The following is a 27,999-nucleotide window of genomic DNA, read 5'->3' as shown; positions in this document are numbered from 1 at the left end:
CTGGTCTCCTTGCTGGAACATTGAACATTCAAACCTACTCCTTGCTTGGGGCTTTTTAATGTTCTTGTAGAAATACTTTTCTTTCCAGATTACTGCATGGACAATTTCCTCACTTCATTTGATTTTCTTTTCCACTGTTACCCCATCAGAGCAGGCTTTTCCTGCTACTCTTACTGAAAAACATGTTTTGAAAGAATACATGTACCCTAATGTCCATTGCAGCACTGTTTACAATAGCCAAGACATGGAAGCAACCTAAATGTCCAACAACAGATGAATGGGTAAAGAAGATGTGGTACATATATACCATGGAATATTACTCAACCATTAAAAAGAATGAAATAATGCCATTTGCAGCAACATGGATGGACCTGGAGATTATCATACTAAATGAAGTAAGTCAGACAGAGAAAGACAAATATCATATGATATCACTTATATGCAGAATCTTAAAAAAAATATGATACAAATGAGCTTATTTACAAAACAGGAACAGACTCACAAACTTAGAGAATGAATTTATGATTACCAGGCGGGAAGGGTGGAGGGGAGGGATAGACTGGGAGTTTGGGATTGACATGTACACACTGCTATGTTTAAAATAAAATGCCTTTCCATGGGAAAAAAAAAGAAAAAGAAAACATAGGCTCTAGCCCTCTTCCATCCCTCCTTACCCACCTGCCTCTGCTTTATTTTCTTCATACATTATCTCTATCTGACAAAATGTTATATATCAATAGCTTGATTTTACCTCCTCCCTATAGTATGTAAGTTCTGTGTGGTTTGCTTAGAGAAATAAGACTTTCACCCACACTATTTTATGGAAGTTTTTCTCTTGAAATTACCAATGATTTTATTATGGGCTGAATTTTACCGCTGAAAATTTATATGTTGAAGCCCTAATACTTAGTACCTCATAATGTGACTGTATCGGGAGACAGAGTCTTTAAAGAGGTAATTAAGTTAAAATAGGTTATTGGGGCGGGCTCTAGTCCAATATGATTGGTGTTCTTATAAGAAGGGGAAATTAGGACACAGACCTACACAGAGGGAAGACCATGTGAGGACAGAGGGAGAAAATGGCCATCTACAAGCCAAAAAGAGAGGCCTCCAAAGAAGCCAAACCTGCCAACACCTTCATCTCAGACTTATAGTCTTCAGAATTGAAAGAAAATACATTTCTGTTGTTTAAACCAGTCTGTGATACTTTGTTATGGCAGGCCTAGCCAACAAATACAGACCTATAAAATACCAAATTCAATAGTCTTTCTCCACTCTTCAATTTCGTCAAACCCCTTTTTAGTCTTACAACTTTGAAATAAATTATGTAAATTAGTATTTTTTAAAATACTATTTAAAAACAACAGAAAACACCTGTATACTTATCAGCAGGCAAACAAATATTGATAACATTGTTACCATCCTATAAACCTCTTCCTGATTACCCCTCACAACACTGTGCTGAATTTTGTGTTAATCATTCTCTTTTGGGGGAAGTTTTACATGTCATATATGTACCTCTTTAAAGGTTGCTTTATTATATTCTTTTTGAACTTCATATAAATAAACTTACATTGTATCTATTATTCTATTACTTCTTGTTTATGTACATTAAGTATTTGAGAATTTTTATAACTATTCATTATTTTGCTTAAAAATAAAACATATCAATCTAGTGTCAATAGCATTTAAATACAAGTTTGAAAAATATTTGCTACAAATATGGCATGAAAATGTTAAAAATCTTGCTTTATAAATTGGTCATAAAAATTTAAAGAAAGTTATTAATAGCAAACAAAAAAGAATATAAACAGAACTTCATAGAACTGAAACTAAATCACTATTAAACGTTAATATATTCATCTCAATAGTAATTAAATAATAAAAATTATGAGATAATATCTTTCCTTAATTAATGAAAATTTTTTGAATAGCAAGATGCTAGTAAAAAAAAAGACTTGTTTAATGATAAAATGTGGGCATCGCTATTTGGATAGCAATTTGGCAATTGTCAAGTGTTTGCCAAGTCTTTGAAAGGTCCTGCCCTTTAATCCTGTATTTCCACTTCTAGGAATCTTTTCTAAGAAAAACTTGGAAATTCAGAAAAAAGGTCTGTATACAATAATATCCATTATGATATTATCATAATACTGAGAAAGGAAATATGGGGAGTGACTAAATATAGTAGCCACGTTGTTATCTGTGAGTCCTAGTGATCAGGTGATATTAATAATTATTTTCCATATCTTGGGCAAATCTCCCTTTTAGATATTTTCATGATATAGCTTTAATATCTGCAGCTTCTCTTATCCTATAATTTTAATGGTGCTTCTAATAATATGAATTTCTATATCATGAAGTCAGTTTAGAAGTTAAAACATATTTATTGTCTCTCTTTTATTTAATTTAACTTTCCCTAAAAATCCATATTTAGGTTGGTTCTTCTTGTTAGTTTTGATGTAAACCTACTTATTTTTGGAGGACGTATTTTTCTTGGAATTTCAGCACCATTCTTCTTGCTCCCTATGATCTCCTGACTATCTCTGGGGTAAAAATGTGAAAACAATATTTCCTAGATTCTCTTGCCACTGAGAGGCACTAGGGGGGTGAACTGGAAGGTCATAGAAAAGCAGAAGCCACTGCTGCTCTGGCTGTGGTAGGCAGGACTGTGGGCCTCAGCTGATATCAAAGGAAGGTGGTGCCACTGCCTTTGGGATTCATCTGTGGATCCCCTACTTTAGGACCGCAAGCAGATGGCACATCAGTGGGGGTTCCTTTCAACTATTTTGCTTTTCTTAAAGCCAACAGACATTCATTCTCACAGTTCTTATAAAAGGTTTTCTTTTTTAAGACTCTAATACTTGATTAAATTATCCAGAGAGGTTTCATTTTTCCTGAAAGCTGCACCATCTTTCACTGACAGAAGAGAGAGAGGAAAGAATTTTATAGTATATGTGGGTTGATCCTGATTTTATTGGAAACTAGTTCAATCATTATAGAATTGATCAGAGATCTGTAATCTGTTGATTAAAGCTATTGATTGTCTAAGGGCTGCTTGTAAAATGGGTGAATTCCCTCCTTATCACCAACAGTGTTTAAGCTGATGTTGAGAGAGCATAAGTCATCAATGTCCTGCAGAGAATTCCAGCCCTTGGGAAGGAGTTGCACAAGATGGTCTAGACATTTTCCTCCAGCAAGCCTATGAATACTTTTATAATATTTTTATCTCTAACTTTTATATTCCACCTGAAAATTCTTACAAGAAACATTCTAAAATGTACATTTTTACCCTCTGAATAGTATATAATGTCTTCTTTAGTCATTTATCCTCAAAAAGATCTTGTAATTTGCTTTGCTTTGCAGAGCAAGAAAAAACTAAACTATCCTATATATCGATTCTTTCTGAAGAAGAATCTGCTTGTGCTGATTGAGTTTCAGACTTTCTCTTTTCTCACCAGCCCCACAAATTCCCCTTTTGTTCCACTTCAATTTATTTTCTGCACTATAGCAAAAATGATCTTAAATCAGATTGCATCACTCATCTCCTAAAGGCTCCTCAATGTTTTCCCATTGAACATAGAATAAGGTACAAATTTCTGACAAAAGCCTTTAAGGATGGGATGAGGGAGAGAGTTAAAATGAGAGGAGAAGGGTATGAGATGAGTCTGAGATGGAATCAAGGCCGTTCATGGCTTTGCCCCTCTCATCTCTCCAACTCATCCCACATCTCTACGTAATGGTCACACTGGTCTCCTTGAACATGTCAGGCTCCTTCCCTGTACCTGGGACTCTTAGCCCCACTTGAGTGGTCTGGCTAGTTCCTTTTCTTTAGGCTTCAGCCCAAACATTTCCTGCTTAAGGGATGCTTGAACTGATCATCTCATTTAAATCAGTTTTACCTCTTTTATTCTCTATATTAGCCACTTATATTTTCCTTATAATCCTTAATAAAGCTAAATATAAATAAACTTTATTATTTGGTATTAGTTCTTTATTTTCCAGATATCTACTAGTTTTCTTATTTTTTTAAATTGATTTACAATGTTGTGTTAGCTGCTGGTGTATGGCAAGGTCATTCAGTTTTATATATATATATAGTTTTATATTTTTTTCCATTATAGTTTATTACAAGAGACTGAATATAGTTCCCTGTGCTATACAGTAGTTACTTGTTGTTTATCTATTTTATATAGAGTACTGTGTATCTGTTAATCCCAAACTCCTAGTTTATCCCTCCCTCACCCCCTTTCCCCTTTGGTAACCATAAGTTTGTTCTCTATGTCTGTGAGTCTTTTTCTGTTTTGTAAGTAAGTTCATTTTGTATCATATTTTAGATTCCACATATAAGTGATATCACATGATACTTGTCTTTCTCTGTCTGACTTAGTTCACTTATATGATAATTTCTAGGTCTATCCATGTTGCTGCATGTAAGCTTCAGAAGGACTTGCCAATTATTGTAACCAGTAACCTAGCAGAATGCCTGACATATTGTAGGTGTTCAGTAGATGTTTATTGAATGAATCAATTTCCTGGAGAGCAAAAGTATTATACAAATATGGAATATTTTAAGAGTAAGGTTTATTTATCAGAGGAAAAAACTATTTGCACATTGTAACACTAAAGTATAGCTTCAGAGACTAAGACCAAATTTTATAAACCAAAATTATTTTGGTAGTAAGTAAATCTTGGAGGATTATTTTTAATTTTCCCTTCTATTTTTATAATGTATTCCCCTGATTAATTTTCCTATCAAAATATGTCTGAATCTAAGTAAATGAACAAATTATGTTGGGACTGTTGTGTGAATTTACTAGTAGCTAAAAAAAACATTGGGGAAGATTCAGGAGAACCCGAGTTAATTTAGACACAGAGATGCCATCCATGGCCTGACAAAGTGGCAAAATCCGCTTCCAGAACTACTGCTCAAAGCTTCTGAAGAGTAAGTAAACCTCTGAGAACTCCCTTTGCTGGGAGTTCCTAGCCCTGTCCATCAACTGCTGAAATAACCCTGAGTCATTTATAGAGCTACATTAACAAAAATCAAGGCAGTGAGTCACTGTCCTAAGTCAAATTTAGAAATGTGAAAAAATATTAGTTTGTTCAGATAACTTATCATCCTTTTTCAAGCTTTTTGTAAAACGAGGAATGCCAAGTACTGCTTTACAGTTGGAAAGGTTTTAAGTGTGTAGTCAGGACTGAATGGTAATAAAAGGAATTTATATTTTAGAGGTAATTTTGAATGTAAGCTACTTATCAGCCTAGAAATACAGAGGTTGAATTCACCCTCTTAAACTCTTGAATCCCACACAACATGTAGCAAAGTAAAACAAAATATTTGATAATTTCAAAATAGTTATGGTGATAGCATTTCCTGAATGATAGTATCTGATTGTGTAATAATCACAAATACAAGACTTTAAAGTTATGATGGTGGACCTATAAGAATGGCATGCAACTGTAATATTATTGTCATATAATATACCGTTCCAAAATTTTAGGTTAGTAGTTAATTTATTTATGGAAATCTATTTTTCCAAATGATACAGGACATTTACAAAGTTACAGATTTGGGGATCACTTAATTATATAGCATCCTGTCATTAAAGAAGGCAGGATAAAGTAAACCTAAGACCACCATGCATATTACCCTCTCCTTCTATATACAGGTTATTGTACAAAATTAGATGCTCAAACTATTTTTGGTTTTTGAAAATGCTTACCAAGGATATATTTGCAAAATTGCTGACATTAATTCTTTATGAATTTTAATTTCATAAAGCATGAATTAAATCTAAACATTCCGACTATCCTCTTGTTCCTTTTATACCACACTACTTACACGGGTAATGGAGAAGGGAGCATGTGAGTAATGGAATCAAACATCTAAAGATTCCACCTAAAGACTGGTTTCCTAGCCCTTTGTCTTCTGCTACTGGGAAGAAAGGACAAAGTGAAAAAAAATGTGTTTTTCATCAGTGTTGAAGTCAGTGGCTTTGGTTATATATATAGTTTAATTTAATAGCTTGGAGATACCAAAAATAGTAGGTTAAATGTTTAGATTACATCATCTATGGTGACATCAGGATAAATTACAGATTTATTCGAAGACATGAAGTCAACAAAATAAATATATAGTACCTTTAAATCAAGTGGAAAAGATGCCTTGTTCTTTTAGAACCTACCCTAGACTTTACCACTACCCACTTTCCAGTCCAGACCATCATCATCTTAATCCTTCTATGACAATAACCTTGTAATTCATCTCCTTATATCTACTCCCCTACTATATATATTTTCCATAATCACAAAAGTGATTTTTCAAATGCAAATATCTGATCATATTACTCCCACCTTAAAGATGTCAAATGACTACTTTTTGCCCTCAGGAAGAAGTCCAGACTCTAAAATGTCCTTGAAAGTCTTCATTTGACTAAGATAGCTATAGTGTGTTTAAAACTAAAAGAAAAATAAAAGCTCAAAATATGTACATTCACACATTAGTAATGAAATACACGCTTCTCTGTGGACATTTATTTATGACCAAAGATCCTTGTTAATCTATATTCTAACATTTGTAAGTGAATATGTCATAAGCTAAATTAATTTATTAAAATCTATATTTAAAATATTGTAGCTATTTCACCAGATTCTTAATTTAACTCACAATGATCTATAAAAACAAAAGATTCTTAAAAGACAATATAGAATGTATTAGACATAGTATGTTTGTGACGAAACATTTACAGTATTATGTTTGCCTCACTGTGAACTATAAACATCTGATAGGGAACAATTTATTAAGACAGCAGATGACAGTGTTCAGGTCAGAGATAAGTGGAGTTACAGATTACCATGTCTAATAAGTTTTCTAGAATATCTCTAATACTGTCTTAATCTTTGTAAGAATCAAATTGTGGGTGAGTATGTCATAATGTAAATCATGTACCCAATGGGAAAGCATATCAACATTCTAGACATCTAAATTATAGTTTAATTTGCCAAATTATTCTTACTCTATACAGAAATCATGAATTCATTCAAGAATTATTTGTTAAAACCGTTATGTGCCAGATATGTACTCTGAGTGCTGGGGATTCAAGGGTTGAACAAGGCAGGCAAGAATTTGCTCCCTCAGAGCTTACATTCAAGTAAAGATAAAGATAGATAATAAACAGTATAAACTAATAAGATAATTCTAAATAGCTATAAATATTATGAATAAATTTAAAAAGTGACACAATATGACAAAACATTGGAGTAGAGGGTTATCTTACATTGATGGCTGTATAATAATTCTTCATTGAGAAGGTGACATCTGAGCAGAAACAAAAATGACAAGAATGATCTGCTGTGCCAAGAGCCAGAGAATCCCAGGCAGCAGCAAGAAAAAGTACAGGTGGTTAAAGGTAATACGAATAATGTTGGTATGTTCAAGAAGCAAAAAGAGGTCAATGGACCAAGGGTGAAATCAATTAACTGAGGGGAGAGAGTTTGGCAGGGCCAGATTATAAAGGTAGGTGGTGAGGAATTTAGAATTCATTTTATAGGATATCTTTCTAAGAGGAGAGTTATATGATTTGACATGTTTGAAAGGATCAGTCTGGCTGCTGCATAGGGAATGGACTATAGGAAGTCAAAACTGGAAGCCTAAAAAATTTTTAGAATTGTAATAGAGCCAGCGAGGAATGATAGTGATGTGGACTCGAAGGCATCTGGAAATATACAAACGGTAGCACATTTTAAGTATGTAAACTATGCCTCACATATTTTAGGCATTTAATGTATATTTGTTGAATGAATGAATGACAGCATAATGCATATAAATATGAAAATGTAGCAGTGTATTATATTCATGGCTACATATATTAGGCATGAAAACTGAAACAAAGGAAAGTACTGGGAGTCTTTTAAACTTATGAGAAAGCCTAAAATTTTCATTTGTATTTAAATGCTTTTCTCACTACAAATAATTTAAACAATTTGAAAATAAATCCAAACTTAAATGAGACAATTCTAGAATGGTGCTATTCATCAAACATCTGACATTTCCTAATGTTAATTCTACAGTTTTGTTTTTTGTTTTTTTTGGTACAGTTATGGTCAGATTGAGATAAATAATAGAAATTCTGCATTAATAAGAATATTTTCCATTACTTAGCAAAAAAAGAGGAAACTATGTTTGAGGTTTCTAAAAAATCATACTCTGTGTCTTCTGCACATGGGCTATTTACACTGGGCAATCAGACTATAAAGTTGGTGTGCTGCAGCTGGTCCATACTACCTTCCAAAAGGCAACCATTACATTTTAAGGAAGTTTATGAGTGAGTTGTTGAAAACACTGTTATTAAAATTGAAATTATGTAAACTTATTAGTTAAATGAAAAAGTTTAAAACAAAGGTAGTAAGTATTCAGTCGCTTCACTTCCTAATTATTTACTACATTTTAATTATCATCAGTGCTCTTGAGGTTATACCTATTGCGTCTGTATGGTGACAATCCTATCACAGTGTGCTCCTAACCACCTCTTTCCAACTCCACATTTAGTGACATCATGTGGGAAACTTGAAATCGGACATGATGAAATATTTACATCACAAAAATTGGCAAACACTATAAACCAGGGCTTCCTCCTACCCAGGACAGTCAATTGTTTAACATTTACCAGCACACCACTAGTTATAACTGTACTAATGCTACTGTCACTGCTACAGCATCTGTCCCTGCTACGAACTTCTATAGTCTAAATTCCAGAAACTGTGTTCTGCTTTGCATTAGGAATGAATCAAGGGTAAAAATGAAGAGAGCAACAGTGTGCCACAGCTGGCTTTTAGACAGGGAAGGTCAGTGTTCAAAAGTACTTTATTTAGTTCGTTTGTATTTTACCACCCTCAAAATAATATCCACATTTGCCTCTCATTTCCTTTAGTGAAACAGCCCTGCTAAGTGTGAAACTATTGAAGCTGTGTGTTATCAAAGTTCAAAATTTAGAAAAAGTTTCAAAAATAAAAAAGATGCCATTTTCTTCTATTAAAATAGTGATGACTTAAAAGAAAGAGACTAATGTTGGAGTGGTGCAACATTAGTACTCATACACAATGATAATAGGAATATAAGTTGATAAATATTTTAAAATATATTTTGAAATATAGAAGTAAAACTCTTTAACTTATTGTTTAAATTTAACCTGCAGAAAGATTATTTAAATTTAACCTGCAGAAACATTTATAAAAATGCACTCAAAATAGTGTTATTTATGATAGGAAAAACTGAAATGGGTAGATAACTTTTGTACATTTGAGAGAATATCATGTATAATTTTAAATAAAATACATAAAGTTTTCAATGACATGGGGGATGTTCATAAAACATAATTGGTAAAATTTGGATATGACACAATATATTCAATAGAAGCCAACACATGAAATTATATATGTATATAGGGTAACTAAAAGTAAATTCCACTGAACATTAGTTAAGCAGTTAGAGTATTTGGAATATGACTATTTTCTTTTCCTTTCATATTTTAGCAATTTTCTAAAAAGACATAATAATGTCTAAACTAAAAGTGTTTTCAATGTAAATAATTTGAATTTATAAGAAAACCTAAAATTTCCATTTGTATTTACATGCTTTCTCACTACAAATAATTTAAATAATTTGCAAATAAATCCAAACATATTTTAAAAAGTCTAGAATGGTACTATTCACCTAACATCTGACATTTCCTAATGTTAATTCAACAGTTTCTTTAGATAACCATGATTGGACAAAAAACACTGCAATTGTTTTAAAGGATTTTTATTTTAGGTTCATATGTAACATACTCATCTATTTAGCTATAAATCACCAAATTTTCTTCTACATCAATTATTACCATCTTTGTTTTAGCATCTTCTAGCACTTCATAGTCTCATAAAATTCTCAAAATGACCTCAATTTTAATTCAGTATAATTAAACTATACCATGCATACAGGGTGAGAGAAAATATCAAAATTTTTAAAATTAGTAGAGTTTTACAGGAAGAAATAACTGCCTTAAATATTTATTTCAAATTAACCAATGCTGTGAGAAGTAATTAGAGTCTGCAGAAAAGGAATAGCTATACTGAGACAAATAGACATACTGGTAAAGGAAGGAACTATCATCTACTGTCTTTCTATCTTATTATATTAATATGTGTAAGATAAAGAAAAGGGGGTGAGAAGAATCCTGATAGTTGTCCAGTGAATTTCCTTTTGATATAAGAGAAGTTTGGATATTATTATCTAATGATCTAGTATTATGTACCATTTTAATGCATTATGGTATTTTAATTGTGCTTTGCCGCCCAGATAATAACCAATAGGTATCTGATATGTTGCAAATGTACTTTTGTGACTTATAAAGGGAGAAGTTTCAAGTTTCAGGGCATCCTTACCATTTCAAATCTACTTACAAGTGATACTGATATTAGTGTGAATATCAGTCCCACATTTACCCTTGAGAAGCCATATGGGCCTAGAACTTACGAGTACTTAATTAAAACGTGCCTTAAATGATTGGCTTACCTGAAATTTTGACTTGAGACACCACTCCATCTCCTCCATCACTGTGTGCACGAACCTCTACAACATATTCTCCATCCCTGGGGATTGGGACTTCTATGGAGTGTTTATGAGTTGAATACAGCTTGCCATCATGCTGGCCATCAGGTCTATAGAGTACCTTTAAAAGTTTCAAAATATGTATATTTAATAAACTGGCAATAAGGAGCCAATGCCCTAACATTAAATAAAATAAAAATGATATACTTTTATTAATTAAAAAAAAAAATCTTAGGGAGCTGTGTGTAATACTAGCTGGAAAATTCATGTTATTTTTAATTCACAGAATTGATTTCATCTATTTTTAGGGTGATCCAAGAGGATGCATCTTAAGCATCTAAACTTTATTTTTTGAAATTACCAAAATAGAGATAAAGAATGTCTTTTATGAAAAAGGTAAAAAATGAGGGCTCTTTCAATATATTAAATTAGTCTAAAAATTGCCTAGCAATTAAAATTTTTTCACACTGTTTCTAAAAGTTAGTGTTGACTGAAAACTGTGGTAGTGTGATATAGAGAATATATAGAAATAACCTTTTTTCCATTTTTGTTCATTTACAGAGGGTACCTCATACATCAAAGAATTCACTGTGTGCTTGGTGACACTATCTTAATCATTGTCAAACAAAAATGGATTCTTTCTTTCTCTCTTTTTTAAACACTAATTATTCTAATAACTCTATTCTTTAAAGCAGTTATTCTATCTATCTTGCTCATTTGATGTAGCATTTTTCTAGAATTCACTGAAGATCGTTTCTCATTTCAAAATTTATCATGTCATCTGATTCTGCTACACAGCTAGATTAAGAGAGAGCTGGATGGGTTTTGGCAAAACAAAAAACCAAACATCAGTTGCTCTTTGTAAGAATGAAGCTTGTGTGGGAAATAATCTAGTAATCTTTTATATACCTTATATCCTGTCACTGTGGATTCATTTGATAGTGCAACCACATGATCCCAGGTGATTATGTAGCGTGAACCAGACCTTATGGAACTGATGATCCTTGGAGGCTGGCTTGGAGCTGTGAAAGTAATAACATGCAACTGATAGTCACCATATCCAATTTTAATTCTGCAAGCTGTATCACATTGGGAATTATAATACTGATAATGATGTGACAACAACAATGGCTAATTCTGATGTTTGTACTGTATGCCTGGCACTATGGTATGCACTTTACATCCATGGGTTCATTTAATGCACTCTGTGACCCTGGGAGGTAGGTAATAAAATGATCTTTTATTCTCTTCTCATCAACCTTCACTTGGATGTCTCTCTCCACCAGTCTTTTGAAACTTCTGTTTTTCAAGGTCATCAATCATCTCCACTTGGCCAAATCTAATGTCACTTTTTTACTCTTTTAAAACTTAACATCTTTGCAGTATTTCACAGAGTTGACCTTCCAATTCTTTCTTGAATATCTTTTCTTAAATTTCATAATCTCTTATAATCTTTCCTCCTATCTCTCAGGTTGTTCCTTCTCATTAATCATCCTTTGCTAGCTCCATGTCCTCTTCCCAGTTTCCAAATGGTGGAATGACTTAGGACTTGATCCTGAGCACGCTTCTCTCCTCTATATATGAATCTTCCCTAAACCTTACACCTGGGCCCATGGTTTTAAGTACACACAATTTTATCTCAAGCTCATCTCTCTCTCAACCTCTAGACATATATGTGCAACTTCCTATCTCCTCCTAAATGTCTGAAAGGTTTCTCAAATGCAATATAATCAAGACAGAACATTTACTATGTACCCCCAAATCTGCCTTTCTTTGAAACTTTCCCATATTTACTAAACGGTACAACCAAACCCCCAATTTCTCAAGCCAAAATCGATTCAGTCTTCCATTCTATTTATTGCCAACATCCAAATTAGCTGCAAATTGTTAACTCTGCCTGCAGAAAATTTTCCACTTCTTTCTATCTCCATTATCACCTAGTGTTGGTCACCAACGTTTCTTCCTCAAATACTAGAAAAGGTCTCCTAATCTGCTATTCTGCCTCAAATACTAAAAAAGGTCTCCTAATTTGCTATTCTGCTTTCACTTTTATTCCATTGTCTACCCAGAACAATTAAAAAAAACATAAATTAGATATCCCTCTCTGCCTTACTATCTTCCAATGATTTCTTATCACACTTAGAAAGAATTTTAACTCCTTACTATGATCTATAAGACCCTTCTTATTATGACTCTAGCACACTTCTTCCTCCTCAACTCAGAGCCTATGCTCTGGAACTATTGGCCTTTCTACAAGTAAAGCATACCACACTCTTTTCATATAAAGGCTTTGTGCTACTTATTTTATCTGCCTGATAGAATCTCCTCTGCAAAGACCTCCTTCTTATTACTCATATCCTAGGTCAAATGGCATCTTCTCTAAGAGAATATTCCCAACCATCAGATTGGAATTTGGCTCCCACCCAGGCAGTTTTAAATTGTATTATCTGTTTTTTTATTGTATTTTATTTATTACTTAATTCTAATTGAAGTGTAGTTGATTTACTATATTATATTAGTTTCAGGTGTACAACAGTGATTCAATATTTTTATTGATTCTACCACTTTAGAAGTTATAAAATATTGGCTATATTCCCTATGCTGTACAATATAGCTTTGTAGTTTATTTATTTTATATATAGCAGTCTGTACCTCTTAATCCTACCCCTATTTTACTCCACCCCCTTTCCCTCTCTGCACTGGCAACCACTGGTTTGTTCTCTATATCTGTGAGTCTGCTTCTATACTGTTATGTTCATTCATCTGTTTTATATTTTATTCCATATATAAATGGTAACATTAAGTATTTGACTTTCTTTGACTTACTTCACTAAGCACAATACCCTCCAGGTCCATCCACATTGTTGCAAATGGCAAAATTTCATTCCTTCTTTAATGGCTGAGTAATACTCCATTGTATATATATACCACAACTACTTTGTCCCTTCATCTATTGATGGACATTTAGGTTGCTTCCATATCTTGGCTGTTATAAATAATGCTATGAATGCTAGAGTGCATGCATCTTTTCAAATTAGTGTTTTTATTTTCTTCAGATATATATATAGGAGTGGAATTGCTGGATTTCAGTTTTTTGAGGACCTTCATATTGCTTACCATAGTGACTGCATCAATTTACATTCCAACCAATGATATACTAGGGTTACCTTTTCTTCACATCCTTGCCAACATTTGATATTTGCAGTATTTTTGATGACAGCCATTCTGACAACTGTGAGGTGATATCTCATTGTGGTTTTGATTTGACTTTGTCAGTGATTAGTGATGTTGAGCATCTTTTCATGTGCCTATTGGCCATCTGTATGTCTTTTTGGAAAAATGGCTATTCAGATCTTCTGCCCATTTTTTTACTGGGTTGTTTGTTTTTTTTTGATATTGAGTTGAATGAACTTTTTACATATTTTTGATATTAATTGCTTATCTGTCATATAATTTGCACATATTTTCTCCCACTCAGTAGGTTACCTTTTCATTTTTTCAATGATTTTCTTTGCTGTGCAAAAGCTTTTAGGTTTAATTTGGTTCCATTAGTTTATTTTTGCTTTTGTTTCCTTTGCCTGAGGAAACAGACTCAAAAAAATGTCAAATAGTGTTCAGCCTATCTTTTCTTACAGGAATTTTATGGTTTCTGGTCTTACATTTAGCTCTTTAATCCATTTTGAGCTTATTTTTGCATATGGTGTTAAGAAAATCTTCTAATTTCATTCTTTTGCATGTATTTATCCAGTTTTCCCAGTACCACTTATTGAAGAGACTGTCTTTTCCCCTTTGTATACTCTTGTTTCCTTTATCATATATTAATTGACTATAAGAACATGAGTTTATTTCTGGGCTCTCTATTCTGTTCTATTGACCTATGTGTCTGTATTGTGCCACTACCATACTGTTTTGATTACTGTAGCTTTGTAGTATAGTCTGAAGTCAGCAAGCATGATACCTCCAGCTCTGGTTCTTCATTCTCAAAATTATTTTGGCCATTCAGGGTATTTGTGGTTCCATAAAATTTTAGAATTATTTCTCCTAGTTGTGTGAAAGTATCATGGATATTTTGATACGAATTGCATTAAATCTTCTCTATTGATTTGTTTTGTTCTGAATTTTATTTATTTCCTCTCTTATCTTTATTATTTCCTTCTTTCTGTTGATTTTAGGCTCTGTTTCCTCTTCTTTTTCTAATTCCTTTAGATGGTAGTTTAGGTTGTTTATTCAGATATTTCTTCTTTCTTCAGGTAGGCCTGTATGGCTATAAACTTCCCTCTTAGAACTACTTTTGCTGTGTCCCATAGATTTTGGAAAGCTGTGTTTTTATTTTCATTTGTCTCTAGGTATTTTCTGATTTTCTCTTTGATTTCCTTCATTGACCCATTGGTTTTTTAGTAGTATGTGTTTTACTTTCCCTAGGTTTATGTTTTTCCCATTTTTCTTCCTGTAATTGATTTCTAGTTTCATACCATTTTCACTATAAAAGATGATTGATATAATTTTTATCCTTTTAAGTTTTTTGAGATTTGTTTTGTGGCCTAGCATGTGATCTATCCTGGGAAGCATGCCATTTGAACTTGAAAGAAATGTGTACTCTGCTGTTTTTGGATGGAATGTTCTATAGATATCTATTAAGTCCAACTGGTCTAATGTGTCATTCAAGGCCACTGTTTCTTTTTATTTTTAATTTTTTTTTAACATCGTTATTGGAGTATAATTGCTTTACAATGTTGTATTAGTTTCTGCTGTATAACAAAGTGAATTAGCTATATATATACACATATATCCCCATAGCCCCTCCTTCTTGCATCTCCCTCCCACCATCCCTACTCCACCCCTCTAGGTGGTCACAAAGCACAGAGCTGATCTCCCTGTGCTATGCAGCTGCTTCCCATTAGCTATCTATTTTATATTTGGTAGTGTATATATGTCAATGCCACTCTCACACTTCGTCCCAGCTTACCCTTGCCCCTCCCTGTGTCCTCAAGTCCATTCTCTATGTCTGCGTCTTTATTCCTGTCCTGCCCCTAGGTTCTTCAGAATCATTTTTTTTTTTTTTTTTTTTTTTTTTTAGATTCCATATATATGTGTTAGCATACGGTATTTGTTTTTCTCTTTCTGACTTACTTCACTCTGTATGACAGACTCTAGGTCCATCCACCTCACTACAAATAACTCAATTCTGTTTCTTTTTATGGCTGAGTAATATTCCATTGTATATATGTGCCACATCTTCTTTATCCATTCATCTGTTGATGGACACTTAGGTTGCTTCCATGTTCTGGCTATTGTAAATAGTGCTGCAATGAACATTGGGGTGCATGTGTTTTTTTGAATTATGGTTTTCTCAAGGTATATGCCCAGTAGTGGGATTTCTGGGTCATATGGTAGTTCTATTTTTAGTTTTTTAAGGAACCTCCATACTGTTCTCCATAGTGGCTGTATCAATTTACATTCCCACCAACAGTGCAAGAAGGTTCCCTTTTCTCCACACCCTCTCAAGCATTTATTGTTTGTAGATTTTTTGATGATGAAGGCCACTGTTTCTTTATTGATAATCTGTCTGGATAATCTACCCATTGATGTAAGTGGGATGTTAAAGTTCCCTACTGTTATTGTATTAGTGTCAATTTCTCCCTTTTTGTCTGTTAATATTGGATTTATATGTTTAGGTGCATACATGATAACAAATGTTATACCCTCTTCTTGTATCACTTCCTTTACCATTTTATTATATTATGCACTTCTCTATCTTTTGTTATAGACTGTATCTGTTATGAGTATTGCTACCTCAACATTCTTTTGGTTTCCATTTGCATGAATCTCTTTCCATCTCCTCACTTTCAGTCTCTGTGTGTCTTTAGCTCTGAAGCGAGTCTCTTGTAAGTAACAGATAGATGGGACTTTTTCCCTATTTAATCAACCACTCTATGTCTTTTAATTGGAGCATTTAGTGTATTGACATTTGAAGTGATTATTGACAGATATGTACTTATTGCCATTCTGTTACTTGTTTTCTGGTCATTTTGTAGTTGTTTTTTAGTTTCTTCCCTTGTGGTTTGATGATTTTCTTTACTGGTGTGCTCGTGTTCCTTTCTCTCTAGTTTTTGTGTATCTATAATTGTGGGTTTTGACTTGTAGTTACCATGGAATCCATATATGTTGACCTACAACTATAACTACTTGTTTTAAACTGATAATCATTTAAATTCAAACACATTCTAAAAGATCTACTTTTTAAACTCCCTTCCACACATTTTCTGTTTTGATGTCATATTTTGCTTCTTCATGTTTATCCTTTAACAGTCTATTGTGGTTATAGTTGATTTTATAATTTTCGTTTTTTAATCTTCATAGTTGCTTATGTAAGTGGTGATCCACAGCCTTTACTATATATTTGCTCTTACTAGTAGGGTTTTTTCTTTCATATCAACTCTTACTACTTGTTGTATCCTTTTTTTTTCCATTTAGAGAAGACTCTCTAAAATTTTTTGTAAGGTTGGCTTTGTACTGATAAACTCTTTTAGTTTTTGCTTCTCCTATCTCTCCTTCAATTCTGAATGATAACCTAGCTGAGTAGAGTATCCTAGTTTGTAGGTTTTTCCCTTTCAGCACTTTAAATATATTATGCCACTCCCTTCTGGCCTGCAAAGCTTCTGTAGAAATATCAGCTAATAGCCTTATGGGGGTTCCCTTGTAAGTGATTCTTTGTTTTTCTCTTGCTGCCTTTAGAATTCTTTCCTTATCTTTAACTTTTGACATTTCTTTATGATATGACTTGGGTCTCTTTGGGTTCATCTTATTTGGGATCCTCTGTGCTTCCTGTATCTGGATATCTGTTTCCTTCTTCAGGTTTGGGAAGTTTTCAGCCATAATTTCATCAAATACACTTTTGACCCCCTTCTCTCTTCTTCTTCTGGGACCCCCATAATAAAAATGTTAGTATGGGGGCTTCCCTGGTGGTGCAGTGGTTGAGAATCTGCCTGCTAATGCAGGGGACACAGGTTCGAGCCCTGGTCTGGGAAGATCCCACATGCCGTGGAGCAACTAGGCCCGTGAGCCACAACTACTGAACCTGTGCGTCTGGAGCTTGTGCTCCACAACAAGAGAGGCTGTGACAGTGAGAGGCTCATGCACCGCGATGAAGAGTGGCCCCCGCTTGCCACAACTAGAGAAAGCCCTCACACAGAAACGAAGACCTAACACAGCCAAAAATAAATAAATTAATTTAAAAAAAAGTTAGTATGCTTGATATTGTCACAGAGGTCACTTAAACTGTTCTCAATTTTTTTTTAATCTGTTTTTCTTTTGCTGTTCTGATTGGATTACTTCCATTATTCTATCTTCCAGATTGCTTATGTGTTCTTCTGTATCATGTAGTCAGCTGCTAATTCCATCTAGTGTTTTTCATTTCAGTTATTGCATTCTTCAGTTGTAACTTGTTCTTTTTTATATTTTCTAATTCCTAGTTAAGATTTTCACTGTCTTCATCTATTCTTTTCCCAAGTTCAGTTAGCATTCTTATTACTAATGCTTTAAACTCTTTATCTCTGCTTCATTAGTTGTTTTTTATGGAGGTTCTTTTCTTTTTCTTTTGTTTGAAACTAATTTCTCTGTCTTCATATTTAACTTTCTCAGTCTCTTTGAAATTAGGTGAAACATTTAACTATTCAGTTCTTGAAGGGGTGTTCTTGTGTTGTAGTGCCCCTATCAATCTCTGTGTGTCCAGCGGCTTTGGTGGGGGAGCAGGATCTGAAGTGAGCATGGGTCACATCTCTTATGGTGTGCTGGTAACTATCACTCTGCTGGAATGTGGGGCTGGAGACAGAAGGACTAGTTCCAGAGCCAGGTGTGTATTGGAGCTTCTCCTATGCTCAGTGGCTATCACCACCCTACTGGGGGCAGTTTTGAGTCCCAAGGTGCTGGAGCAGAAGCCCTGAGGGTCAGGTCTAAGCTGGTTCCATTCCCTCTAAATGTGTCCTCTCCCTGCCCACAGCAACAGAATCATTGCCTCAGAGGGGAGCAGTGCTAGAGCAAGGGGGCCAGAGTGGGGCCCAGTGCAGGCCAGAGCATGTGATAAGACAGTCCTGGCAAGCCAGTCAGAGCTTAACACAGCTCCCAATTTGGAGCCTCTGTGAGCACAAGTAATGGCGGCCCTTGACCCATTCAGATGCAGTGCTGGTTCTTTTCCAGTTCTTTCCCCCACAACTGCACACTCTCCTTGGCAATGTAGCCTTTGTCCTATCTGGGAACTTTTCTGAATAAGGCAACTCGTGCAGGTTGGGACACATGCTGGGAAAGTCCAAGGAAAGCCATCAGAGGATTTTCAATCTGATTCCTCTATCTTGTTCCCAGGAGTAAGCAACTGTGTGTGCACACTCTTCATGAGTGGAGTCTTGTTTTCTACAGCTCTCTTGTAAGTCCCACTGGTGGTTTAATCTGCTATGGGGACTCATCTTCCTGGTGTTGGACCCCAGGGTTGGGGTGTCTGATATGTGGCTCAAACCCCTCACCCCCCAGGAGATCTCTGAGTCTGTGATATCCCCCTCCTCTTTTATGTCCCGTACTAGGGGCATGAGTCCCAACCTGATTACTTCTTCTCCCTTCCTATTTGACTCCATGTGGATCTTACTTTACAGCCTTGGTTGTAGAAGAGTATTTCTGCCAATCTCCAGTTTGTTTTCAGTGAGAATTGCTCCATGTCTAGATGTATTTTTAATGTGTTCATGGTGGGGAGGTGAGCTCAGGTCCTCTACTCTGCCATCTTGGTCTCCTCATCCCATATTATCTGTTTATTCACTTTATTGCTCCGTCATCTGATGTTATACTTATTTATTTGTCATATTTATCTCCCTCTCTCTCTCTTCCTCTCTTTCCATTAGTTTGTTAAACCCTGTGAGAAGAGGATCTGGGTCTTTCTTCATCATTTCTGTATTGTCAACACCTAGACCTGTTCTGGGCACATAGCATATTTTTGATGAATGAATAAATTGATTTGATGTAATATGTCTACTGTCACACATTGAGTAAGTGCTAGAGACAGATTTGAAACCCCTGTCTGATACCAAAGCATGTATCTTACCACCATGTTCTATTATTTCATTAGAACTTTCTTTTTCCCCAAGTGAATTTCATAAATTTTCATACTCTAATGGTAATCATGTCTTCAAATTCTTGTGAAGTTTCCCTAAATTCTGAATATAAGTTCTCCTCTTCCATCTGTTCAACTTGGGTTCAAAAAAGAGCTATCATAGTGAAGCCAGGGAGATGGGTATGACCAAAAAATGTGAGCAGGGCAGGTGGTCTTGTTATATTAACAATGAGAACATACAGTACTAAGAGAGTGAACATAATGCTACAACATTTAACTTGCATTTGCATTGTGCAGTGACGAAGGTTTATAAATCAAAGCATAGAAAAATTATAGAATTTTCATTTTCTCATGTTGTTGATGCATTCCTATAAAACCAAGTTTAAAACAATAACAAATTAATTGTCTAATGATACAAAATTTTGTGGGCAGTCTTTACAAAGGGAGGTTCTGTAATGGAACATTAAATGTGTGAAGATATTCTCCACATTTTTTCATCATCTACAATAACTATCAATGTTTTTGTTTGTTTTTGTTTTTGTTTTTTTAAATCTTGTGTGATTTTAAAGGTTAAAATTGAAAACCAAAAGTGCTCAGACTGCTAGGTAGTAATTTTCTCTCAAATATACCTGCATCATCACTGAATCAATTGGGAGTTTTTGACAAGTATAAAATGCAAATATTGAGACTCACGTGCTTTCTTGGTGAAGGTCTCAATCATATCACTGGGAGGTCCACACCCTGCGCTATTGCAGGCCCTGACTTCCATAAAGTACTGGGTGTCAGGCAGAAGGTTCTCCAGCCTGGCAGAGTATTCTTGGCTAGTGACTTGCACTCTGTGTGCAGCTGCTTCTTTATCATGGACAGCCCAGTACCGAATCTGCAAACATACAAGTTGAGTAATATTTTTTCATGATTCAGACAGTTCAGTTGCAAATAATTCTTTTCAAGTTGTTCTGACACTTGATGTTGGCTGAGCATCATATTCTCAAATGTTACTTAATGTTACTTACATTTCTATCAGTCTTAGAAAATGGCAAGGCACACAATGCAGATCTGATTAGAAGTGTCAAAAGCAAATTAAAGGCTCACCTCATTGCCTGAAATAGTCACACACAGACGAAAAAAGAGAAAAAGGCAAAAAAATGTGCATAAGATTTGCTCTCAAACTATAAAACTGGTTTCTGTTTGGAAGTATTTGCCACAATAATTTATATCATTTATTTCCAGCTTTATTTCTGTTTACATGATTGCAAATTTGTTAAGGGCCATTGATAAAAATAGTCATGTGGCCTAAAACATGCTAGCTTAATTACTTTCTGCCAGCTTATTTCAGAAGTATGTATATAAAATTATTTCCTTTGAACTTATATAGAAGCCAGATATCAAAGAAATATTATACCTAATAACTTGATTAGTTGTAGAAATTATCTTTAAAATAAGTTTTAAAAAATTTCATTCATGTTGTGATTAGAAATGATTACTTTTACCAACCAGCATATCAATGACAGCCTTCCTTGTCTCTTAAAGTTTAAGTAAAAGCTATGAATTATAATATTCATTCTTCCAAAAAGGCTGTTTTATTGGTTAAAAATCTATAATTACATCTCAGTTATAAATAAAAAGGAGAGGATTGCTTATAAGTATACTGCAATTTTATATTTTAGATGCCCTGTCTATAAAACAATGGTATTTTAATTTCACAATTAACCAACATACTAGAAGATAATATCTAATATTTATATAATCCTGAAATTTTTATTTACGTAAACACATAAAAAACATTATAAAATGGAACTGGATGGCTCAAATTCCCTTAGTAACAAAGTGAGGTTTATATGAAGAATGAGCACATTTCAGAACAAAGGCTAGTTACTAATTGCTTATTGGTTTCCTTTGCAATATTTTTATTTTGTTTACTAGGGCTCATTTTTTCTGATGCCAATAATATATTTCCTAATAGTTTTGATGGAATCTCTTTGACTTTTCTGTCCTCTGACCAGAAGGATGACTTCAGAACCAAGGAAGTGGAATATTACAAGTGGCTCCAAAGACAGATCTCAGTTGGCAGAGAAAAGACTTTATGAGGATGGGGACCCTCCTTGTGAAGGCATGAGTTTCCTGGTGCTGGAAACATCCAGGCAGTGTTTACATTCATCTGAGAAGGAGGAAGACGGCCTATATTTTAGTGGAAATTTGAACTGTGTGACATGTAAGGCCTCTTCCACTGTTTGACTGAAGGGAAATAAAATGAACATTTATATTCTAGTGAAATGCCAGGTACTAAAGTAGGATCATCCACGTGTATTATTTTCTCAACAAACCAATAATGGTAGTATTTAGCCTGTTTTATAGCAATCAAAACTGACGTCCTCGAGGTTCAGACATTTTTATGTGGATGCTTGTTGACTGAGAGCACATTTTAAAATTTTCATTCATTATAACAACTTTTCTATCCCTTTAAAGAGGAGAAGATTTTTAATTAGACCATTTCTAAGACATTAAGTATTAAAATGAGGACTTTTAAAGTGACAAAATTTTTTGACATCTTACCCAAAATTCCATGAGGCATTTTGGTGATACAAAAGGGAAGAACAATATTTTCTTTAATTTACACTTTGCACCTATATCTTAAATGGCCAATTATTTTATTCATCTGATTTTGGCAGGGATCTATATTACACAGTCTCCATCGAAATTCACAATAAATTAAAGCAGTGCCTTAGTTACGCCCTGGTAACTAGGGAACAGAGAGAGTTATTGAGGGTATCAAATAATCTCTGACTTTCTTATTTTAGAATATGAGATTTTTTACAGACACTTTTACAGTATTTTAAACCTCCACTAATGAAAGCATCTGATAAAAAATTATTTTGGTTGAATAATCTGTCTCTCCTTAATTTAAAGCATACATTTAGATTTAACTTGCAATACTTTCAAAGAATTCTAAAATAAATAGTGGATATATGTGAAATGTAGCATTATTTATTTATTTATTTTTCATCTGAACTAGGCACTGGCCATGCACTTAGAAATAATTTCCAAATAGATAATTTGGACCACTGTGTTTGATCCCTTCAGTGAGTTGCCCATTGTGGTGAAGAACCAATATTAATCTGTGAGAAAATTGTTTGGAGTGAAGGGTTGAACCCGTAGTCATGGAGCAGAACAAATGCACTCCTTTTGATTAATCACTAGGGAGACCAAAAGGCAGGCTGGATGAACTTGTGGAAAAAAATAAATAAATGAAGCAGGTCCTGCTTTATGGACAGTAGACCATAAATTCATTTTCACATGCTAGAGCAACATATAGTGTATTTATTTCTATTTAACGCTGTGACATTATATAAATTTAACTCTATTTACATGTTCCTAAAATCTCCACAACACCCCATGTCTAGTGTTAACTTATCTTAGTGCTTATTAAACAATTATGGAATTACCTCATTACTGGTCTCCACTATTGTTAGGTTATAAACTCCTTGAGGACAGGTATTCATTATTTCGAATGCTGTGTACATAGGACTGCATTTGATGTATGGCACTCATTCATTCATTGAAAAAATATTTACTGGGTATCTACTTTGTACCAGCTATGTGCTAGATGCTAGGAATGTAGTAGTGAACCAAGCAAACATGTTTTTTCCTCCATAGATCTTATAAATAAAGTAAGAAATCAAAATGTTTAAGTTCACATAAAATTACTAATATATTTGATGGAATGATCTAAGTGTATAATTTTGTCCCAAGAAAATTTACTCTTTATAACAGTATTGGGAAGCTGAAAAGAAAAGCCTCAGAAAAAGGGCTAACTCATATAACAAAGAATAATTATAATTTCCATACATTTATGAACTACAATAACACCACTTTTGTACAAAGATAATAGTTATATCCCTTCCGAGGAAAATTTAAGAAATGTGTCTGAAAAGCAGCTCTTTAATCTCATTTTCTCCAAAGAAGCTTAGAATAAAACCTGAATGTTACAATTATGGAAGTATTTAAAGATACTTAGTACTTTTGAAAATTAGGCTTGCTCCATTTTATTATTTTCTACTTCAGTAAACTTTCGTATCAGATTTCCAAACTTTCTTCTTCAACTTCTGAATTTTCTGAAAAAAATATCTTCTGGCAGCTGAATATTCTTTTGTTATGGATTTAATACAGTTTTTAGGAAAAAAATCTAAATACGGTTATTTAAGTGAAAAAATATCTAAAAAGATATTATATAATAACTTTATATTATCCAGATCCCAGACTAATTCAAGTATTAGTACATTCTATGGGTTAGGAATAGTAATAATATATATATCACTGAAAATCTGTATTCTCACACTTTTTGGGACCTATTCAAAGTTCTTTTTTATTCTAGCCATTGGTGCAGGAACCAAACAATTCTATGTAGGCTTCAACCAGCTTCCCATAAGTACTACCAGTTAGCATTTTTCCTCTGCTATTGCTGCTAACTTCTCACTCCCTGTCTTGGGTCATCCTTGATGCTGCAGTGTGAACCTTGCCCTGTGATCAATGCAGGGAGGGGAGGTGATGCCCCTGGGGCCACTGTTAACCAATGGGGAATAGCAGTGGATGAACGCTTCCCCTTTCATTCTATGTGGGGTAATTCTCAACCACATTTATGAAGCTCCTTAAAGATCACAAGGGATGGAGTACCAGTGCCCACAGTGGTTGCCAACAAGATAAAGCATTTTTCTAACCCTCTCCTGTTCATTCTGCTTTTTCCTCATATCTGCTCCCTGGGATCATATTTAAAACAAACAAACAACAATAACAACAAAAACACTAACTTTTTCTATACCTGTGTGTCAGACTTTGCTTTGGGGAGATCCAGATGAAGATAGATGCCTTCTCCAAAATAAGAAAATACAGCACTTCCTAAATATGAACTTATGCTCACCATAATAATTTAACTTTTAAAGACATCTGTGTAAACTACTCAGGATGGTTAATCTTTTAAGATAATTGTGAAATCAATCATCTGTATTAATCTCCAATTCAGCTGCTAAGAGGTTTTGTATTTATTATTCCCGATAGAATACTTTGCTTGTTTTCATTAAGTGAATTCTTTACCTGCTGGGTGAGTAAACTAAGTCTTTTGTGGATTCCTGGGCAGGAGCCTAAATTTCTAATAAGCCTTTGATAAGAAATACTTCTTGCATTCTTCTAGTTCACCTACACTGCAGGAAATTAAGAATAAAAGTGGGGAGCTCTTTAACTAGGTCAGGGGGGGAAAAGAATAAAACTTAAACTTTCTACAAGATACACTTTAAAACCACAAGGGATTTTTTTAAACCCAGTTGCCTGCAGTTCTTACTTGAAATGTCAGGAAATTAACCTTGAGATGGGGTCAATCACACAGGACTTGGGCTTTTCCAACTTTTTATTTATCTTATTTTATTAATGTCCTGCTTTTTTTCTCTGTTTCTTTATAACTTAGACCCATAGTACATTTTCATGGGAAGTGCAGTAGGATATTAGTTTTCTTGATCGTCTATCTTGTTAAACCATCGGCTTCTTCCTTCATATTTAAAAATAGTAACAATAACGGCATTATAGTGAGTCAAGATTTTCCCCCATAAAGGGGCATTTTCTTACAGGAGAATAAATGTTACAGATTTTCTCTTTTAAGCTTTCATGCTTGTCTCTTTGATATTCAAGGCTCTGTGTGAAAGACTTAAAAGCTTTTTAAAGAAAGAATAAATGGAAACAATAATTCTATGATTTATTTCCAACATTTTTAATTAACCATTCTCTGGAGAGGCAAGACCTAGGTTCAAGTCAGTTTATACCAATTATTACTCAGATAAATGTTTTTAACTTCAAGTTCTTCATCTTTAAAATGGAGAAAATAATAGTGTTTATCCCCTGGGATAGTGTGGATTCAATACGATGAGCTTAATTAAATGTTAACATCATAGGGCTCAACAAATATTATCATTCTTATCATTATTAACATTATCATCATTGTCATCGTCATTATCATCATCATTGTCTTCAAATGTCCAATGATATAAAACAAGGAAAAGCATTAAACACAGGTTATTTCATTTATTCCACACAACAGGATATGAGGCATTGATTACTCTCAGCTTTACAAGTGAGGAAACTAGGGCCCAAAAAGTTTGAATAAATTTTCCACAAAATTTCGAAGTGACAGAGCTGAGAGATAAACCCATGTCTGTTCAGCAGCAGAGCTCATAATTTTCTAGTATGGAGTTGCAAAACGTCAGAAATCTGTGAAACTAAACTTCTCCATGACATACAGTTTTTGATTTAAGAAAATCTTAGCTGTTAAGAGTATTTTTTGCTATTTAATTGAGAATCCTCTACTTAGCTTATTCCACATCAAGAGCATATATTCTGATTATTGTCTAAATTCACTGGTACCAGTGCATTGTTTCACATTTCATATTTCCTTTTTACTCTGCATGTCAGAAGTTATAAAATAGTCAACATATAATTCTCAGACAAAGAAAATATCTATTTCTGTGGCATGTTTTTAGCAAAGTAATAATACATCTTTAGCACTTTGAGTTAATGAATGGGTTATATATTAAATAATCATTTTTTTCTCTTTTTTATTGCTTACAAATGAATAATATTAAAAAAGAAGAAATCCTATGTCCAAAATATGGCTTGAAAGCTCTAAATATTGATGTGTTCTCCCAGGATACCTCAGACTTATTTATTACAGGGCTTTCTAACATGTAGTGAATTTCTCTCTCTTTTCCATTTCCATTCCTTTTCTACCAGCTGCAAATGTAAGTTTAATAAGCTATGAATATTGGAACTTCACAGTCCACTCCTATAATGCCGCTCTCTTGGTGACAACTTCAGCTGATCACTTGCAAAGATGATCTGAAAACACTTTGATGTCTAGCCAAATCATAACCTATGATACCAAGATAAAAAGCTTCCTGTTAGCTTGTGAGTTTAAAACTTAAGATCTTGGGCTGCTTTTGTGGTTCTATCTCAGAAACATGGTCTTGAGAAAGCCAGGTTGCAGCACTTTATTTGAGCATACTTCATTATTTCTATCAGCACTCGGTGAATATTTCTTTAGTGACCACTCTTCTTGGCACTGAGAGCAAAATAGACAAAATCCTGCCCTCATGAAATGAATATTCCATGGACAGATGATGAAGCACAAGAACTGAGAGGGCAGCTCACCAGCCATGGCTCCAGAAGGCCACTCACCGTCCACTCACTGAATTAAAAAAAGGGAGTCTGTGATCTGGCAAAAAGCACTGAACTTTGAATCAGGACACCTGACACTTTTACTTAGTGCTAAGGCCAGTTGTTGAATCTCTTTTACATCCATTTTCTCATCTGCAAAGGTAGGACGATGTCAGTTCCACTTAATTTTCACTCTTTGTGCTTAAAAATATGAGATGACTTCACTTTTCCTACAAAATCAAGTCTAAATTTCATATTAAAGATCCCAGCAGAACTAGCTTCAATTCCCTAGGTCTTATTTCCGTTGACTAAGACAAGTCCTCCCCTATGCTTCTGGCTAAATCCTTCTACACTTTTAAGACTTATTTTGAAGGAAGTTTCCTTTAAGACGTTTTGAATGTTGCCAATTTTCTGCCTTCATAGATAACATAATGGGATACATACTTAGTATATTTAGAAGTGTTTCCTTTGGAGGGCTTTTTGGAAGTGGAACTAATGAGTCAAATAGGGTAAAAAAAATTAAATTACCAAATTACCAAAATGATTTCCCAAAAACTTGAGATTCACTAGCATTTTATGAGAATGTTTGTTTCAGAAGATTGTGCTTAAGCCCGAGTGTTATTACCTTAGTTTTTACTTTGGCCAATTGTTTACCTACACACAGGACTCTACATCTCTTATAGATAAGTCAGTTGGGAACCCCTGCTTTACGCATGTTAGTTAATAAATGTCCAACATATTAAATACAGAGAATATAGTGTTAGTTGTCACATAAATCAGAAGGACACAGAATGTTGAGAGATGCAACATATTTGAAAAGGTATGCTGATAATTATGAGCAAGTGTATTTAGTTTGGTAAAAATTGAACTCACCTGATAGCTTTCCACTATTTTTTCTACAACATGCTCCCAATGAACAGATATCTCAGAAGATGATAAGACTTTTACACCTACTGCTGTTGGGGCTTCACTGGGAGCTGAAATTTGATGAGAACATTACATTCTTACATAAGATGCTTATTTCGTGGTCATCAGTAATACATGCACACACACATATTCATATACATGAATATTAATACAGATACATATACATACACATGTACACACACACTTTTACAAAATA

The 27,999-nt window shown here is 34.1% G+C and overlaps 1 protein-coding gene across 7 annotated transcripts in view; it reads right to left on the bottom strand.

Moving 5' to 3' along the window:
• Positions 1-27,999, bottom strand: part of CNTN1 (contactin 1) — a 363,526-nt gene that overhangs the window by 24,021 nt on the left and 311,506 nt on the right. For all 7 annotated transcript variants that reach the window (XM_082349364.1, XM_082349361.1, XM_082349362.1 and 4 more), the window contains 4 exons: positions 27,750-27,853; positions 20,376-20,562; positions 11,498-11,610; positions 10,553-10,709 (listed from right to left, as the gene is read on the bottom strand). In XM_082349364.1, coding sequence (XP_082205490.1) covers positions 10,553-10,709; positions 11,498-11,610; positions 20,376-20,562; positions 27,750-27,853 — 561 coding nt within the window. The remainder of the gene's footprint in view (positions 1-10,552; positions 10,710-11,497; positions 11,611-20,375; positions 20,563-27,749; positions 27,854-27,999) is intronic.

The sequence above is a fragment of the Balaenoptera borealis genome (assembly GCF_965194805.1).
Source record: "Balaenoptera borealis genome assembly, chromosome: 13".
In the NCBI taxonomy this organism is placed as follows: domain Eukaryota; kingdom Metazoa; phylum Chordata; class Mammalia; order Artiodactyla; family Balaenopteridae; genus Balaenoptera; species Balaenoptera borealis.
Note: the sequence above shows the minus strand (reverse complement) of the source record. Positions and strands in the feature narration are given on the sequence as shown.